The 17,097-nt window shown below is 39.8% G+C and overlaps 1 protein-coding gene across 1 annotated transcript in view; it reads right to left on the bottom strand.

Annotated features, from left to right (window-relative positions):
* Positions 1 to 621: 621 nt before the first annotated feature.
* PAXIP1 (PAX interacting protein 1) overlaps positions 622 to 17,097 on the bottom strand; it is a 46,279-nt gene continuing 29,803 nt past the window's right edge. Inside the window, exons 12-21 of the mRNA XM_060782593.2 lie at positions 16,322 to 16,506; positions 15,864 to 15,907; positions 13,832 to 13,899; positions 10,877 to 10,979; positions 10,500 to 10,668; positions 8,749 to 8,849; positions 7,615 to 7,749; positions 7,452 to 7,527; positions 5,870 to 5,929; positions 622 to 3,828 (exon numbers count right to left, since the gene is read on the bottom strand). Coding sequence (XP_060638576.2) covers positions 3,812 to 3,828; positions 5,870 to 5,929; positions 7,452 to 7,527; positions 7,615 to 7,749; positions 8,749 to 8,849; positions 10,500 to 10,668; positions 10,877 to 10,979; positions 13,832 to 13,899; positions 15,864 to 15,907; positions 16,322 to 16,506 — 958 coding nt within the window. The 3' untranslated portion in view covers positions 622 to 3,811. The remainder of the gene's footprint in view (positions 3,829 to 5,869; positions 5,930 to 7,451; positions 7,528 to 7,614; positions 7,750 to 8,748; positions 8,850 to 10,499; positions 10,669 to 10,876; positions 10,980 to 13,831; positions 13,900 to 15,863; positions 15,908 to 16,321; positions 16,507 to 17,097) is intronic.

Genomic DNA, 17,097 nt, shown 5'->3' with positions numbered 1-17,097 from the left:
TGTGTAGCCTGTTGTCGACCTTTGCAACCCAAAAGACAGTTGCATCTGTTAAGTAGGAAAATAAGGTACCACCTTAAAGTGTGGGGAGGCTAAATTAATTGATTTATGAGGCAATAAAGAAGACTCCAGCAAAGCATTCCAGCGGGGAAGCATGTGGGGAATGCGGAAGTGCTTCATCAGCATCACAGATGGACGATGAAAGTGACAGCTCCCCTGGTGGCCAGAAAAAGTTAAATAGCCTCTGTGTATGTCTGCATATGTTTATATGTCAAAAATTGGCATTGAATGTTTGCCATATATGTGTACACTGTAATCCGCCCTGAGTCCCCTGCGGGGTGAGAAGGGCGGAATATAAAAGCTGTAAATAATAATAATAACAACTTGATATATCAGGCATGGGCAAACTTGGGCCCTCCAGGTGTTTTGGATTTCAACTCCCACAATTCCTAACAGCCGGTAGGCTGTTAGGAATTGTGGGAGTTGAAGTCCAAAACATCTGGAGGGCCCAAGTTTGCCCATGGCTGCACTATAACATCCTTTCTTAGGCTGTTCCTGCTAAATGCTGAACCCTGGGCATGTTCAAGCTTTCTGAAGATGAAAGATGACATGGATACATAGGTACCTTGTTCAAAGTACTTTTATAAGCATGAACATACATAAAATATTGAAATGCATACAGAAGAACACAAACATGGAAGAGCTTTCTGCAGGCAAAAATAAAATATATGAGACATGAAGTTTCCAGCTCAGGAACAAGCAAACCATCACAGAGAACCATGTGAAAAAACCATGGTGCATTTTAAAGTATCGCATATACTGGCATAGAGATTAGTAATACCTGCATGCTATTGATACTGCTGTGGTAGTGGGCCTTTCTATAGTGGATGTCCCATTTTCCAGTGTAAACAAAGCAGCCAAAATACCTCCCAAGATGAATTACTCGTTGAAATATTCACAGATATAGTTGCCAAAGCTTACCAATAGTGGTGCTCTTTATAAAGTATGCAAGATCAAAGTGAAGTTTGCTTAAGTATATATTGTCAGTATCTCAAGCAGGAAATAGTGGTATGCAGTTAACGCAAAGGGTTGCTGTGACTTTTCTGGGCTGTATGGTCATGTTCCAGAAGCATTCTCTTCTGACATTGCGCCTGCATCTATAGCATGCATCCTCAGAGGTGGTGAAGTATATCGGAAACTAAGCAAGGGAGGTTTATATATCTGTGAAAAGTCCAGGGTGGGAGAAAGAACTCTTGTGTGTTAGAGGCATGTGTAAATGTTGCATGAAACAATCAGGGCCAGCTAACACTTATTTATTTATTATTATTTATTTACACCATTTCTACCCCGCCCTTCTCACCCCCGAGGGGGGACTCAGAGCGGCTAACACAGGCAACAATTCAATGCCACAATATCAATACAACAATGTAAAATCAAATACATAGCAAATTAAAACAATAACATTAATCAAAATCACATACTCATATAATAACAAAGTCACATAGCCGTTTCCAATTGTCATAACAGTCCTATGGTCCGGGTTCAGTGTCTAAAGTGCTGCTGTGCCCACTAGCCGAAGGGCTGGCTCCAAAACCACGACTTTAGTTTTTTCCTAAAAGTAAGGAGGGAGGACGCCGATCTGATCTCGCTGGGGAGCCAATTCCACAAGCTGGGGGCCACCACTGAGAAGGCCCCACTTCCCAACAAAGGATTCCCACAAGTAGAAATCAGCTAAGCCTTGAAGCTGCAAGGCTTTGCAATGCTAATTAAGGTGATTAATTGCAATATTCACACTTGCCCCCAACAGAGAAAATACGAATCAAGAAACATGAAAGGTACTGCAGACTAATTCAACCAGAGAAGTCCGCCATAACAGAGCACCTGACTAACCAACTTAGATACAGCATATTATTTGAGAACACAGAAATGCTGGACCACTCTAACAACTACCATGTCAGGCTACACAGGGAAGCCATTGAAATCTACAAGCATGTGGACAATTGCAACAGAAAGGAGGAAACCATAAAACTGAACCAAATCTGGCTACCAGTATTAAAAAAAACTCTAAAATCAGGACAGTAAATACAAAACAACACTCAAAAACAAGGGAATTCCAGACAGGAAACAATCAGGGCCAGCTAACCACCTCCCAACAAAGGATCCCCCCAGGCAGGAAGCAGCCAAGCCTTGAAGCAAGGCTATTCAATACTAATCAAGGTGATTAATTGCAACATTCACACTTGCCTCAAGCAGACAAGAGTTCTTTCTCCCACCCTGGACATTCCACGGATATATAAACCCCACCTGCTTAGTTTCCAATATACCTCACAACCTCTGAGGATGCCTCCCATATATGTGGGCTAAACGTTTGGAACATGGCCATACAGCCCGGAAAACTCACAGCAACCCAGTGATTCCAGGCATGAAAGCCTTCGGTAACACAGTTATAGTATTATTATATCACAAATGTAAACAAATGATCTAAACATAACACAAAGTGCCAGACCTAAATGTTCATCATGTAAACCTGTAGCTTTTCCATTTCAATTAAATACAGCCATTTCCAGACATGGCCCTTCGGCTTCAGAAAATACAAACGTGGCATATCGACAAGTGAAATAAATGCTGAGTTATTTCAGGCTTTGTAAGTTAGCAAGAACTCTCTGGTACTGCAAAGCCCACATTACTGGAACCCTCCCCCCCCCCGCCCCCAAATAATGCCAAATAACATTTCTTGCTAGATTTAGTCAAGGAAGAGAGAGAATCTTATTCAATTTGCCTGGCATTTTATGTCGGCTGCAAACTTAATGGGTGTTTTCGAAAGAAGAGGCAAACTTTGGATTTTTAGCCAAGCATTTGTCCCCAACGCAGGTGAACCATATACAACCAATAGGCTGCATATTACTTCAGACTTGTTCCTGCTCAAAAGCCTTTGTTTATTTTTAAAGATAGCGAACATTCAGTTTATAATTTACCAACATACAGTAGTGTTTCCAAGAGCAATTCACTTTGCATGAAATAACTGCATCCATCAATTCCTTTTTTGCATATTTATTTCATAAAAATTACAAGAAAACTTATCACAGCTGAGTAAGAGTGAGTTCAGGCTAACTTCAGTAGAAACACACATTGAACATTAACAATAAATTCTGCGTAAAATACTTGGCTTTCAATATTAAAACACACCTGGTAAAATAAGTGGAAGAATATATTACAGCATCTGAAAGAATAACTAGAGTCATTTAGAGTAATTTACTCTTACCAGAGAGTGCCACAATTGCACAATATATATATATATATATTTGAAGAAACACTAGTAAATTTTAAAGAAAAAAATATTTTAAAAGTATGTTTATTTAAAAACAGGGATAGCATCAATATAAAAGAAACACTGTAATAAAATAAAGTACAAAATATTTACCTTCATAATTTAAAACATACCACAAAGCCCTTTTTTTCTCTTTACATTTCAATTTCGATTTTGGTTGCATACCACTGATTGTTAAAACCTACAAAAAGAAATCGGGAAAACTAATTTGCAATATAAAAACTAGGCTCTCTCTAGTTTGTAGTATAATACAAAAAAAACATAGTTAATTATGTTTTAATAATAAAAGGTTGCACATCTTAAACAGATGCAGTAAATTTTTGCTCTCCTGCCTTAACCAGTTCACTGCCCTTCCAAAAAGAACCTGTTAAGTGTAAAATGAGGACACAAGGAAATACTGATTGATTGATCGATCCATCTATAGGCTGGAAAAGCTTGAGGGAAGGCTTTCAGAATGTTGAAGCTTTAAGGCATCTTTCTTCCTAGTCAAACAATTTTATATGTAGACTTTGTTAAGGAAAAAAAAACAATATTGAGGTGTATACAGACTTGACAGTCAATTTCAATACCCTTAGACAATAAAATACTAATCCAAAATACAGTACTCGGTTATCCAACCTCCACTCATCTGACACTCCATATTATCCAACACCCCTAACCCCGTCCCCTCCCAAAAGCACACTCAAACTCCTGGCAGCAAGGCACAGAGGTGCAAAAATCAAACACACCAGGTCCACCCAGCATGCGTGTCCCACCCCACCCGATGGATGCTGCCACTTTTGTTGCCAGGACCCAGTACAGTGAGTGAATGCAGCAAAGGTGGCAGAACCAGGAGCCTGGCCTCCCTTTCCTGCCTCCTCCGGGCCCCAGTTCCCTATCCCGCTCATCCCGGCAGCAAAGGCCGCCCTCCCTCGCTCACTCACTCATCCTGCCTCCCTTTGCCTTTGCTGCCAGGATAAGGAGCCAGGGCCCAGAGGAGGCAGGAAGGGGGTGCTCCTGGTTCTGCCACCACCATCTTTGCCGTTGGGACCCAGCCCGGTGAGTGAGAGAGTGAGGTAGGGTGGGTAAGTTAGCGAGCAAGCCTCTGATGCCCTCCCTTGCTCGCTCGCTCACTAGGCTGAGTACTGGCGGGCCTCGGCTCCTCGTCCCAACAGCAAAGGCAAGGGAGGGTGGGTAAGTAAGTGAGCAAGGGAGGGCGGCCTTTGTCGCCAGGACAAGCATGGTTGGGAGCCAGGGCCCGAAGGAGGCAGGGAGGGGAGAGTTTAATAGGCTTTTAATAATAATAATAATAATAATAATAATAATAATAATCTTCATTTCTACCCCACCACCATCTCCCCGATGGGAACTCGGTGCGGCTTACATGGGGCCAAGCCCGGACAACATAATACAGCAATAAAATCAAAGCATATACAACAAACAACAACATTATCAAAATGACATTAAAAGAAAAAAAATCATAAAAAATAAACATTCCAATAAACACAACCATGGTAGTAATGACAATGGCCGGAGGTTTAGCACAGCTGGTAAATCATCAGCAATTATAAGATATATCAACCAAATGGTTGCAAGTTCGAAGCCCTGCGTTGGCATGAGCTGCCAACTGTCAGCCTAGCTCATTGTTTACCTAAGCAATTTGAAAACAGTGTTAGCTGTTATTAGAGAAATTCGGTACCGCTAAATAGCCGATGTTTTACGACGCCATAAAGAAAGAAGATCAGAAAATGCTGGGCGACCAAAAGTCCTGACAAGTCCTCTTCGTCATAGAGGAAAGAGCAGCAGCACCCCCTGGACTCGAGCCCAACCTTCCATGGCACCTCCTTCTGTTCTGTCTGCCTGTGTATTGTCTATACAAAGTGGCACTGAATGTTTGCTGTGTATGTGAACTGTAATCTGCCCTGAGTCCCCTTTGGGGTGAGAAGGGCAGAATAGAAATAAAGTGTTGTTGTTGTTGTTATTTTCCGTGATCCCTCCCTATTACCCAACATTTTCCTTGATTCTTCCCTATTATCTAACATTCTGCCAGCCTGTTTATGTTGGATAACCAAGACTCTACTGCAGGGGTCCTCAAACTAAGGCCTGTGGGCCAGATGTGGCCCTCGAAGGTCATTTAGCCAGCCCTTGTCCTAAACCTTAGAGTTCAGGTCGTCCTGAGTCTGAAACTACTTGAAGGCACATCAATGCAACCATCCTAATTAATGTGACTCTCTCATCAGTCCCACACTTCCCATTGATATGTTGGTAAGTTCATGTTGGTTACAACTGTTCTTAATTTTAAATATTGTATTGTTCGTTCATGGGTTTATTTTGCACTACAGTTAAGATATATGCACTATGGATAGGAATTATTTTTGTTTCAAACTGTAGTTTGGCCCCTCCAGCAGTCTGGGAGACCATGAACTGGCCCTCTGCTTTAAAAGTTTGAGGACCCCTGTTCTACTGTATTTGAAAATCTTCTGCTTCTTAGATGAACAGGTCAAAAGAGACTGCAGCTTTTACTGAAATCACTCCAATATTTTTGCCAACATTTGAAAGGATATGATTCATAATCCAGTGTTTGGGTGAGAACGCCTGTCAGAACAAACTCTGCGTTATGAACATCTGCAAACAGAGAAAGAAGAACCATAAATATATACATCAGTGCATCAATACAAAAGAATGCTCTATGATAAATTGAATTGGCACCACAATTCAAGAGATATTGACAAGATGGAATGTGTCCAGAGGAGGGCGACTCAAATGATCAAGGGTCTGGAGAACAAGCCCTATGAGGAGCGGCTTAAGGAGCTGGGCATGTTTAGCCTGAAGAAGAGAAAGTTGAGAGGAGATATGATAGCCATGTATAAATATGTGAGAGGAAGCCACAGGGAGGAGGGAGCAAGCTTGTTTACTGCTTCCTTGGAGACTAGGACGTGAAACAATGGCTTCAAACTACAAGAGAGGAGATTCCATCTGAACATGAGGAAGAACTTCCTGACTGTGAGAGCCGTTCAGCAGTGGAACTCTCTGCCCTGGAGTGTGGTGGAGGCTCCTTCTTTGGAAGCTTTTAAACAGAGGCTGGATGGCCATCTGTCAGGGGTGATTTGAATGCAATATTCCTGCTTCTTGGCAGGGGGTTGGACTGGATGGCCCATGAGGTCTCTTCCAACTCTTTGATTCTATGATTCTATGAAATTCATATTAGTTCTTGATGTTGATGGGCCTCCATCTCATGAGTGTTATACTTGAACTACTTTGGCTGGCAGAGCCTAGGTCCATCAGTTGCTAAGTAAAAGGGCAATATACCCTGATTGGATAAATTTACTCAGAGTAATGTATGTGAGCACCTGCACATTCGGGTGTTGTTGTTGTTATTTCAAAAATATGATTTGGGAGGAACATTTGCCTTAAAAATCACTCAGGAATGCCTTGTGCCAGAAAATATGTGAAAATTGTTGCTACTAACAATTTACTAAAGGCTTTTTGCTAAGTAATAGCAAGGATCTGAACCATTCTATTACAGCACTAAAGCAGCTGTTGTGGTTTAGCTGGGTGTGATATCTACTTACTGTATAAAACAAAGCACTGAGTTTATAGTTGTTGAACTTTGCATTTGCTTAGCTTGGCTCTGTTTTAGAGCTGGTAACTCATTGGAGCTGGAAGCAGCAGGTGGCTGTTTTGTTGCTGGGAGCTGACATGCGGCGTTTGGAAGCTAGAAACTGAAGTGTAAGTCAACGCCAAGAATCTGCTTATCTGAACTACAAACCTAGGGCATGTTATTTTCAACAACAAGGACAGAAACTAGTTGTTTTTCTGTCATCAAAGAAAGAAGACTCACTGAAGAAAGTGTTTGTTATTATACTGTGGTGAGATCAACTATTCTGATTTGCTTTGTATCATTGTTGAACTAAAGAGAATGAACTATTTTCTTTTCTATATAAAACCACAACTGACTCGTGTGTATTTTTCAGTTCAGGGTCAGACTATATCTAAAGGGGCTGAAATATCTTTAATAGGATATTTGCTTGCTTCCATGGTCTGCTATCACCAGTTTGATAAAAATACCCTCATCTCACACACATAACTGACTTGAAGTCACACAGTCATACTATAGGGTATAGAAAGAAAGATAACGCATACATACCTATGCCTCTGGCAAAATATTCTCGGCATAAGTGGAGATCATTTTCACATGAAATCAGGATGATTTCTGACAAGCTCTAAATTAAAACAGAATGAGCTGAAAGTAAAGCTTTTTTCACAGCTGAAAGCACTTTGCTGAAAAAATGAGTTGAGATTATACTCACTTTGTTTTGTTTATGTTCCATAAGTTTGCGGAAAGAAGGCTGTTTGGACAACACCTTTCCACCTGCACATTCCACAATGGATTTCATGGTGGAAAGGCTTGGGCAAATGCCGGGTGTGATATAGAAATACTTCCCCTAAAGTAGAAAGAAACGAAAAGCACAGATGTTTATTTCCTGTAAGAGATTTGCAAGTGAATATCGCTTTTTTGGCTTCATAACTGTAGTGAATTTTATGATCTATGTTGTATTTTGGTGTGTAGCTCTAGGTTACAATATGACTTATAGGAAAGAATTGGCTCAAATAGGGTAGCAACAGTGAAGGCAGGATTAATTTGCATACATGAAGCCAACTCGTTGTATGCAGATGAGAGTATGCCAGGATTTGAAAAGGCCGCTGAGCCAGAATGGCAGTTATAGAACTGAACATTCTAAAGGGGCGAAGTCAAGTTTGAAAGAAGCAGTTAGAGTTTTTCAGTTACAAAAGAGAAGTGGGGAGCAGTTAGAAACCTCGGTTACAGAGAAGCAGTCGGGAAAATAGAACAAGGTTTAAGGAAAAATAAGAAGGCGTCAGTGTGGCCTAATTCGGAAAATAGTTCAGCCAAGGGTATATAAAGAAAGTAACATATTTGTTGATGTGAGATAGTGAGGGTTTCATAAGAAAAGTCAACTGAGTGAATGATACTGAATGTAAGATTCAAGACTGTAAGAAAACACAAATGTAACCATAAAGCATTAGAACCAGAAGCTATAAATAAACTTTGTTACTTTGTTGCTTACCAGAGTGTCTCAAGCATATGATATAAAACACAAAGGTTTAGCAGCTCACAAGAAAGCCCCAGACAATTTAAAAAGGAAACTGCAGCAGTACAAGACGGTAAAGGGATTTAGAAAGGAAATTCTTTTTCCCTTCACTGAGTCAAGAAGAAAGGCACTTGTAACAGGACAGAAACAGAGTACGTCCCAGGAATTAGTGACAACAGAAAACTACATATGTGGTGTGGCATTACATATTCAGTTATGTGCAATGTTATGCCCCACAATAACTCAATGGCGGTCACCATGCTCTCCCTGGAGGATCCAGCAAAATCCTATAGGGAAATAGAGGTCTTTCTGTATATTTTTACATCATACTACCTTAAAGAGGGGCGCTGCTTGAGCTCTCTTTAGAGATTCTTCTAAGCTGAAACAGAAAAGAACTTCAGCTTCTGCATCTCTGAGAATGTAGTTTTGCTCTTCTAGAATAAGGGAGAAATTATAACTGTAATTACTGACAACGCAAAGGAATGCAAAGGTTATCTATTACTGAGAATCACATCTACAACAGATCTTGCTCCTTTGGTCAAGTGATGATGTAGAGAAAATAATATGCAATCTTCTGTGCAATCAGTCATAAGAATGTTTAACATTTACACAAATGATCAGCCACTGCCAGAAGGGACAGAGTTTCATCTACACTGACGATCATGCCATCACTGCCCAAGCAGGAAGCTTGGGAATGGTTGAACAGAAGCTTGCCAAAGCTTTAGGTCAGTGGTTCTCAACCTGTAGGTCCCCAGGTGTTTTGGCCTACAACTCCCAGCCAGTTTACCAGCTGTTAGGATTTCTGGGAGTTGGAAGCCAAAACATCTGGGGACCCACAGGTTGAGAACCACTGCTTTAGGTGCTCTTACAGCCTATTACAGGGAAAACCAGCTGATTCCTAATCCATCTAAAACACAGACATGTGCTTTTCTTCTTAAGAACAAGCAAGCATCTCGAGGTCTGAGGACTACGTGGGAAGGAATCCCGCTGGAGCATTGCAGCACACCAAAATACTTGGGAGTTACCCTGGACCGTGCTCTAACTTACAAGAAGAGTTGCTTGAATATCAAGCAAACGGTAAGCACTATAAATAATATCATACGAAAGCTGACTGGCACAACCTGGGGATCACAACCAGATACAGTGAAGACATCTGCCCTTGCACTTTGCTTCTCTGATGCTGAATATGCATGCCCAGTGTGGAACACATCTCACCATGCTAAAACAGTGGATGTGGCTCTTAATGAGACATGCCGCATTATCACAGGATGTCTATGCCCCACACTGGAAAATTATACGGTTTAGCCAGAATTGCACCACCTGACATCCACCGGGAAGTAGCAGCCAACAATGAAAGGACCAAGGTAGTGACATCTCCAGCCCATCCCATATTCAGATATAAGCCAGTACGTCAATGCCTTAAATCAAGAAAAAGCTTCCTAAGATCTACAGAGATACTCGCAGGAACACCTCAGCAAGCGAGAGTCCAAAAGTGGCAGGCTAAAGACTGGAACCTCAACCAGTGGCTGAGACCAGATGAGAAACTCCCTCCTGGGCACACAGAAGACTGGACAACTTGGAAGGCGCCAAACAGACTGCGCTCTGACACTACATGATGCAGTCAACCTTAAGAAATAGGGCCAATAAAGTGGAGTGCATGACATGCAAGTGCAGAGAAAAGCAAACCATAGACCACCTACTACAACGCGATCTGAGTCCTGCCACATGCACAATGGAGGACCTTCTTACAGCGTCACCAAAGGCACTCCAAGTGGCCAGCTCATTGGTCAATGGACATTTAGTATAACTTTGTTTGTGTTTTTAAATGCATTACAACTGTACCCTCAGTTTGCGTTTGACACAATAAATAAATCATAAGAATAGCAACATATACCATAAAATAAAAAATACTGCTTTACAACATTCGCCCATAAAAAAAATGAATAATCATTTTTGCATTGTTTTTAAATATAATCTCTTTTAGAAATGCTGTTTATCCCCTTACCAACAAAAGAGACTGCTTTTATTGTTATGCTTAATGAATCCTTACATATTTATGGTGACCAATGCTATCACCTACTTACCTATAAATGTCTGGCACTTGAAACACTCTTCTAACCAGTCTGGGGTCACTATGTGTTTTACAACTGAAATTGCTGTTAGGAATTTCACCGTCCGTGTCACTTTGCTAGCTATTAGATGAGTGCATTTCTGTGCTGACTCCGCTACTTCGCCTCCAAGAATGTATAGTTTCTGAAAATTGGGCAGAAAATTTTTAAAAAATTAGAATCTCAAGCCACACCATAAGAGATCAACCAACGAATGAAGGGCTTGCTCATGACTAAAGATGGTTAAAAACATATTCCCTCCAATGTGAGAGCACCCTTTAGATCTAAAAGACAGTTTTGTAAACACAAAGAACAATAGAGTTTATTTTACTCAACAGAGAAAGGAAAGTCACCTTGATGTACTGATGCACCTGGTTAGGCTCAAACCCTGTGAAAAGCACGACTGGGGTCAGTTCTGGGGTCAGTTTTTTAGTAGGTGCTGGCAAGTCTTCAATTCTACAAAATAAGAAAAATATATGGTTGAGCACTTTCTGAATTTTAAATGCAAGACAATTGTATCCATATATTTCTTTTTTTAAAAAATCTTTATTTGAAGTTATAATGTACAATGGGTTAAAATATTTGCAGATTTACAATCAAGATATAAAAAAGATACAGAAAGAAAGGGAGAGAGAGAAAAAACCCAAAAAAGTGATTTTGAAACAATAGAAACAAGATAGAAGAAGAAAGATAAAGAGAGAGATAGGAATTGAAAAAGTAGAATCTTTGGTCCAGCTTCCAGGATACTTTGAGGTTGGGTTCTTCCTTTTCCTTCTTTTACAATTCTTCAATTTCTTCTTATTTTCTTACTCCTTATTCTTTCATATTCTCTTCTTTTTGTATGTGGGAGTTTCTATTATCTATAACCCATTTTTTATTTCTTATTTCAAATATTCACTAATCAGTGTCCAATCTGTCTCTTTCTCTGTTTTCCCTTTGTATTTTTGTAATAAATAATTTAACCTGTCCATATTCCTTATGTCCATTATTTTTTGTTCCAATCTTCAGTTGAGGGTATTTCACTTTTTCTCCATAATCTCACATAGAAAGTGCTCAGATCGCACCTGAGCACTTTCTGAATTTTAAATGCAAGACAATTGTATCCAAAACCAAAATATAAACAAAGATTTCCATTTAGTGGACTTATGGAAAAAAGTAGTATGAGATAACCTATAAATCTCATGCATATGTTCACTAAATGTGCATTCACTACTTTGTTTCAATTTAGCTGCTATAAATATCATGTCACTCTTTTGGGTAGAATATCCATTCATTGCAATACTTCTATGCAGTTTACAGTGAAGAGGCACAACTCCCCATTTGAGCAAGATGCTGCACTCCTTGAGGTATAAAACATACTAACTTAGACATCTGGCATTGTCCAGGTTATTTGAAAAAGTCAGTTTTTAATTGTACAAAATACATAAGCTTGTGAGTGGACTACAACTCAATCAAGCCAGGTTAACCCCCTGAAACTCCATCATTGGTTTAAGTTTGTAGGGTAGTTTTGCTCTAGATGCATCACTGGTGGGGTTCAGTGTGCTCTCTGGCTGTAGAGTAAACTACAACTCCAACTATGGTGTGTAAGTCCCCACAAATCCCTCCAGGAGGTTGAGTTAGTCATGAGGGTTATGTGCGCCAAGTTTTATCCAAGTCCATCATCGGTGGAGGTCAGTTTCTCTTGTTGTGGGTGAACTACAACTCCCAGAAAGGAAGGTCAGTTTCCCTCAACTCCCTCTAGTAATCAAATTTTGGCATATCAGGTATGTGTGCCAAGTTTGGCCCAGATCCATCGGTGTTTGGGTTCACAGTGCCTCTCTGAATGTAGGTGAACTACAACTCCCCCAAATCAATGTGAATTTCCCTCAAAGGTCTCCAGTATCTTTTGCTGGTCACGGGGGCTCTGTGTGTCAAGTTCAGTCCAATTCCATCTTTGGTGGAGTTCAGAGTGCTCGTTGATTGCAGGTTAACTATAAAACCCAGTACCTACAACTCCAAAATGTCCAGGCCAATTCTCCTCAAAACCCACCAGTATTCAAATCTGGGCATATCGGGTGTGCATGCCAAGTTTGGTCCAGATCCATCATTGTTTGGGTTCATAGTGCACTCTGGATGTAGATGAACTGCAACACCTATAAATCACTCTAAATGCCCCCATTATTTTTGTTGGTCATGGGGATTCTCTGTACCAAGTTAGTTCCAAGTCCTTCGTTGGTGGAGTTCAGAGTGCTCTTAGATTGCAGGTGAACTATACATCCCAGTACCTACAACTCCTATAAATCATGGTGAATTCTCCCCAAACCTCTCTAGTATGTTCAGTTACTGATCAATTCCTCTGTTTGCTGTGTGCCAAAGAAAAGAATGGGAAAGGGTTAAAGGAAAGGCTATGGCAGGGACATGCAAATTCCACACCAATGGAGAGTCAGAAACACCAGGATGCCTGTGGTGAAGGAAACATGTAAAATCTAAGATGAAATTGTTCCCGTATGAAAGCCTTCACTTGAGTGATGGGCAGTGTGGTGTTTATTGGGGACACTGGCAGGGCTCCTGGACATGTTCATGGCTCTCACTATAACCTGCAATGTCACTGGAGGGAGGGCCTTTGGTGTCTCGTGAGTAGTAGGAGCTATAGTTGTTTGTGTAACTCAGCGGTTCCCATTCTTTTTTGACCAGGGACCACTCTCCAATATTAGTGCCAAAAGAGTTACAAATCAGTTTTTGGTTTCAGTTTTTAGATTTGGTTTGGTTATTTGGGATGCTGATTCAGAAAACTGCATTGGATAGACCACATCAGCTCTAGTTTCTGATACAGAACATATGCCATCCAGTAGTAGTCATCTGCTAGCCCATATTTAATAAGCCTTAGCACTATAAGAGGATTTCGCGAGACCAGTCACTCTCGTTGCAACAGTGTAGTAACGGTGAGGCTGTGGACCATATTTTAGTTCTTGCAGACCACTGGTGGTCCACAGACCACAGGTTGGGAACCACTGGTGTAAGTGGATACCCCAGCCACACACACATACACACATATATATTCATTTTTATTATGTGTATAGAAGATTACTGAAGTCTACACTCTGTATACTAAGATTATTTTTCTTACAAATTGTGATCATCTTCAGGATTCTCCTCAAAATCCTATTGTGATTCATTCACTCCCTTGTGACATTTCTGTCTAGATAAACATCAGGTGAACTGCTTGTGTTGAAAGTAGTCTAACTGATTTTTGAAAACAACATACTAGTTACAAGAAAAAGTAAACAAACTGCTGAACATAGTATCTCTTGTCTCTTTCTCTTCCTCACCTTGGTCGCTTGATTGAAGGTTGATTGACTGGTTCATTTTGCTTTGGTTTAAGTGGCAATCTCACACCCTGCAACAGAACAGTTTGTGTATAAAAATAAAACAAACTTGTTTTTTATTCTATATTCCAATAGTAGGGTTAAATATTTAAGCAAATAAAGACATTACTTAATTCTGGTATTCAAAATACACATACCCTTATAGTGCAATCTACACATGTAAAATTCAATGAGATTACTCCAAAAATCCTTGAATGTTTCCCAAGAAAATCCATTCCCACAACTTATGAGTAAATTTCCCCAATGCTTTCATATTTTCTATCTCTGTTCAGCATTTTTTCAAAAGTTTATGTCAGAAATAACAACATCTCACTCTGCAGTTCATGCTGACAGAATTTAGTGTTATTTCCACAAGAAATGTGGTTGCATAGAAGACAGGGCCTGACCTTACCTATTTTATTTCCCCTATGACTGAGGATCACGACTAAATCAGATTTGACAGGATCTGGTGCCTTTTTATAGTGATATAATTGTAGCAGAACCAATTTGTACTGAAGGGCTATGTAAAACATTTGATGTGTGGAGTATTTATTTATTTATTTACTTATTTTTATTTACAATATTTCTATGCCGCCCTTCACACCCTGAAGGGGACTCAGAGCGGCTTACAAGTAAAAAGGAAATACAATATATTATATTATTATCTTAGCACAATATTAATATTATATATTACATTGTACTATAACATTATACTATAATATTATTAGTAATATTAGGGTTGTTGTATGTTTTTTGGGGCTATATGGACATGTTCTAGAGGCATATAGCCTGAAAAAACCTACAACAACCCAGTGATTCTGGCCATGAAAGCCTTCGACAATACATTAGTAATATAAATAAATAAACCTTTATTTATGCCCCGCTACCATCTCCCATAGGACTGGGTGCAGCTTACAAGAGGCTGAGCCCAAAATACATCAAAACAAAAACAACCACAACAATACAATACAGCAATAAATAACTCATAGCAAAGCAAAACAATAACAAAATATCATGACGCAATTTAAAAACCTGACAGGGCCAAATGTAAAGATTTTTTTTAAAAAAAAATGCTGGGCGTTTAATTTTTTTTAAATGCTGGGCATAATATTACATTTAATATAAAATATATAATTATAATATCATTCAATCTTACTGCAGCTGCACTGGTTACCAGTTGAGCATCGGATCACTTTCAAAGTGGTGGTACTCACCTTTAAGGCCTTGCATGGTCTGGGGCCGATGTACCTGAGGGACTGCCTCACCCCCTACCAACCCCAGAGATCCCTCCGTTCTGAAGACCAAGATTTGTTGGAAATTCCCAGTGTCAAGACCTTGCGTCTAACAGCAATCAGACGCAGAACCTTTACAGCAGTGGTACCATCACTCTGGAATACTCTGCCACCTGAAGTCCGTGCCTTGCGGGACTTATCAGCTTTCCGTAGGGTATGTAACACATATCTGTTTCGACAGGACTTTGATCTTTGATTGCTGTTTTTAAATTGTTTTAAATTGTTTTTAAATTGTGTTCAATTTTAGCCTGTTCTTGTAAGCCGCTCCGAGCCCCAGGGGAGTGACGGCATAGAAGTTCAAATAATAAATAAATAAATAAATATTATTATTAGTAGTAGTAGTATATTGTATTACATTATAATATTATCAATATTATATGTATATACATTATATTATATTATATTATATTATATTATATTATATTATATTATATTAAGCACAGTGCAGGAGAAACTCTCTTCACTCTGATCTCAGAGCAGCAGTTGGTGCTTGGGGGGGGGGGGGGGGGCACTCCCAACTGATGACACTGGAAGAAAGGAGTACAACTCCATCCACAGCTTCATTTAACAAATGAAACATTTGTTAGGCTAAAGCAGGCCTGGGCAAACTTCAGTTCTCCAGGTGTTTTGGATTTCATCTCCTACAATTCCCAACAGCCTACCAGCCTGCCTGGGCTAAAGGAATTAAAATCAAGCTCACGTACCATTAGAAGTTCCGACGATACTTTTAACGGCACTCTCCAAGCATCTGAAATTAATAAAAAGTGAGAAAAAAGCAAATAAAAATAATTTCTGAAACTGCGCACCCACCTTCTCCTAGCAGAACAAAAATTCCTGTCTGAAAGCACAAAGAGCCACAGCCAATCAGGGTCTGGATCAGGCCTCTTTCTAATATTTAGGGAGGATAGATTTTCTTGAAAAGGCAGTTTCCAACAGTCCGAATTACCACTAATTTAAAACTATTGCTATTTCTAAACACTCTGAGAGTAAGTTCCATTGAGACATAAAGGTCTTATCAGGGGTTGAGGAATATTCTGCAATATATTAAAATGAATAGATTAGATTTCGAAGTAGCAGCAGCATTATCAGATGCCTAAAGTTTGTTTTGGGTTTTTTTGTAACTTTTTGTAACTTTTTGAAACCATCTGGTAGTTTCTCTTACCTAGGAGGTTCAGAACTAGATGCTGGTTAGGAGCAAGTGGTTCTTGAAGGTTGAATACTGTGTATCGATTGTTCTGCATTTGCCGCAATGCTTCAAAATTCCCAAGTAATATATCACAAAGCCACTGTGCATTCACACATGGTATCCTCCACTCTTTGGCTTTCTCGTATTTTAAGCCAGTAGGCCTTTTCAGAGAGGAAAAAGGAACACATTAATGATAACTAGGCATCTCAAAATGTGCTAAACTCGTTCTGCATTTTTTATATAATTTATAGCAGTGGAGTTCCCTTTGGGGAGATAAAGTGGGGTATAAATAATAATAATAATAATAATAATAATAATAATAAAGAACTGGTGGGATCACAAGACTGAAAAAGTTACAGAAAATGAACACGTCAAACTGCTCTTGGACTTCTGAATTCAAACTGACAAGAGTTTTGGAGCACAATACTCCTGACCACACGATCAAGGAAAAAACAAAGTATGGACTGTCAATGTTGCAATCCCAGGCGACAGCAGGACTGATGAGAAGCAACACGAAAAGCTTACACAATACGAGAATTTAAAGATAGAACTGCAAAGACTCTGGCACAAGCCAGTAAAGATGGTCCCAGTGGTGATCAGCACACTGGGTACAGTGCCTAAAGACCTTGGCCTGCACTTAAAATCAATTGGCGCTGATAAAATCACCATCTGTCAGCTGCACAAGGCCATCCTACTTGGATCTGCATGCATTATTCGACGATACATCACATAATCCTAGACACTTGGGAAGT

Source organism: Anolis sagrei, chromosome 6, assembly GCF_037176765.1.
Source record: "Anolis sagrei isolate rAnoSag1 chromosome 6, rAnoSag1.mat, whole genome shotgun sequence".
Lineage (NCBI taxonomy): Eukaryota > Metazoa > Chordata > Lepidosauria > Squamata > Dactyloidae > Anolis > Anolis sagrei.
This window is presented reverse-complemented; position numbering and strand designations above follow the sequence as displayed.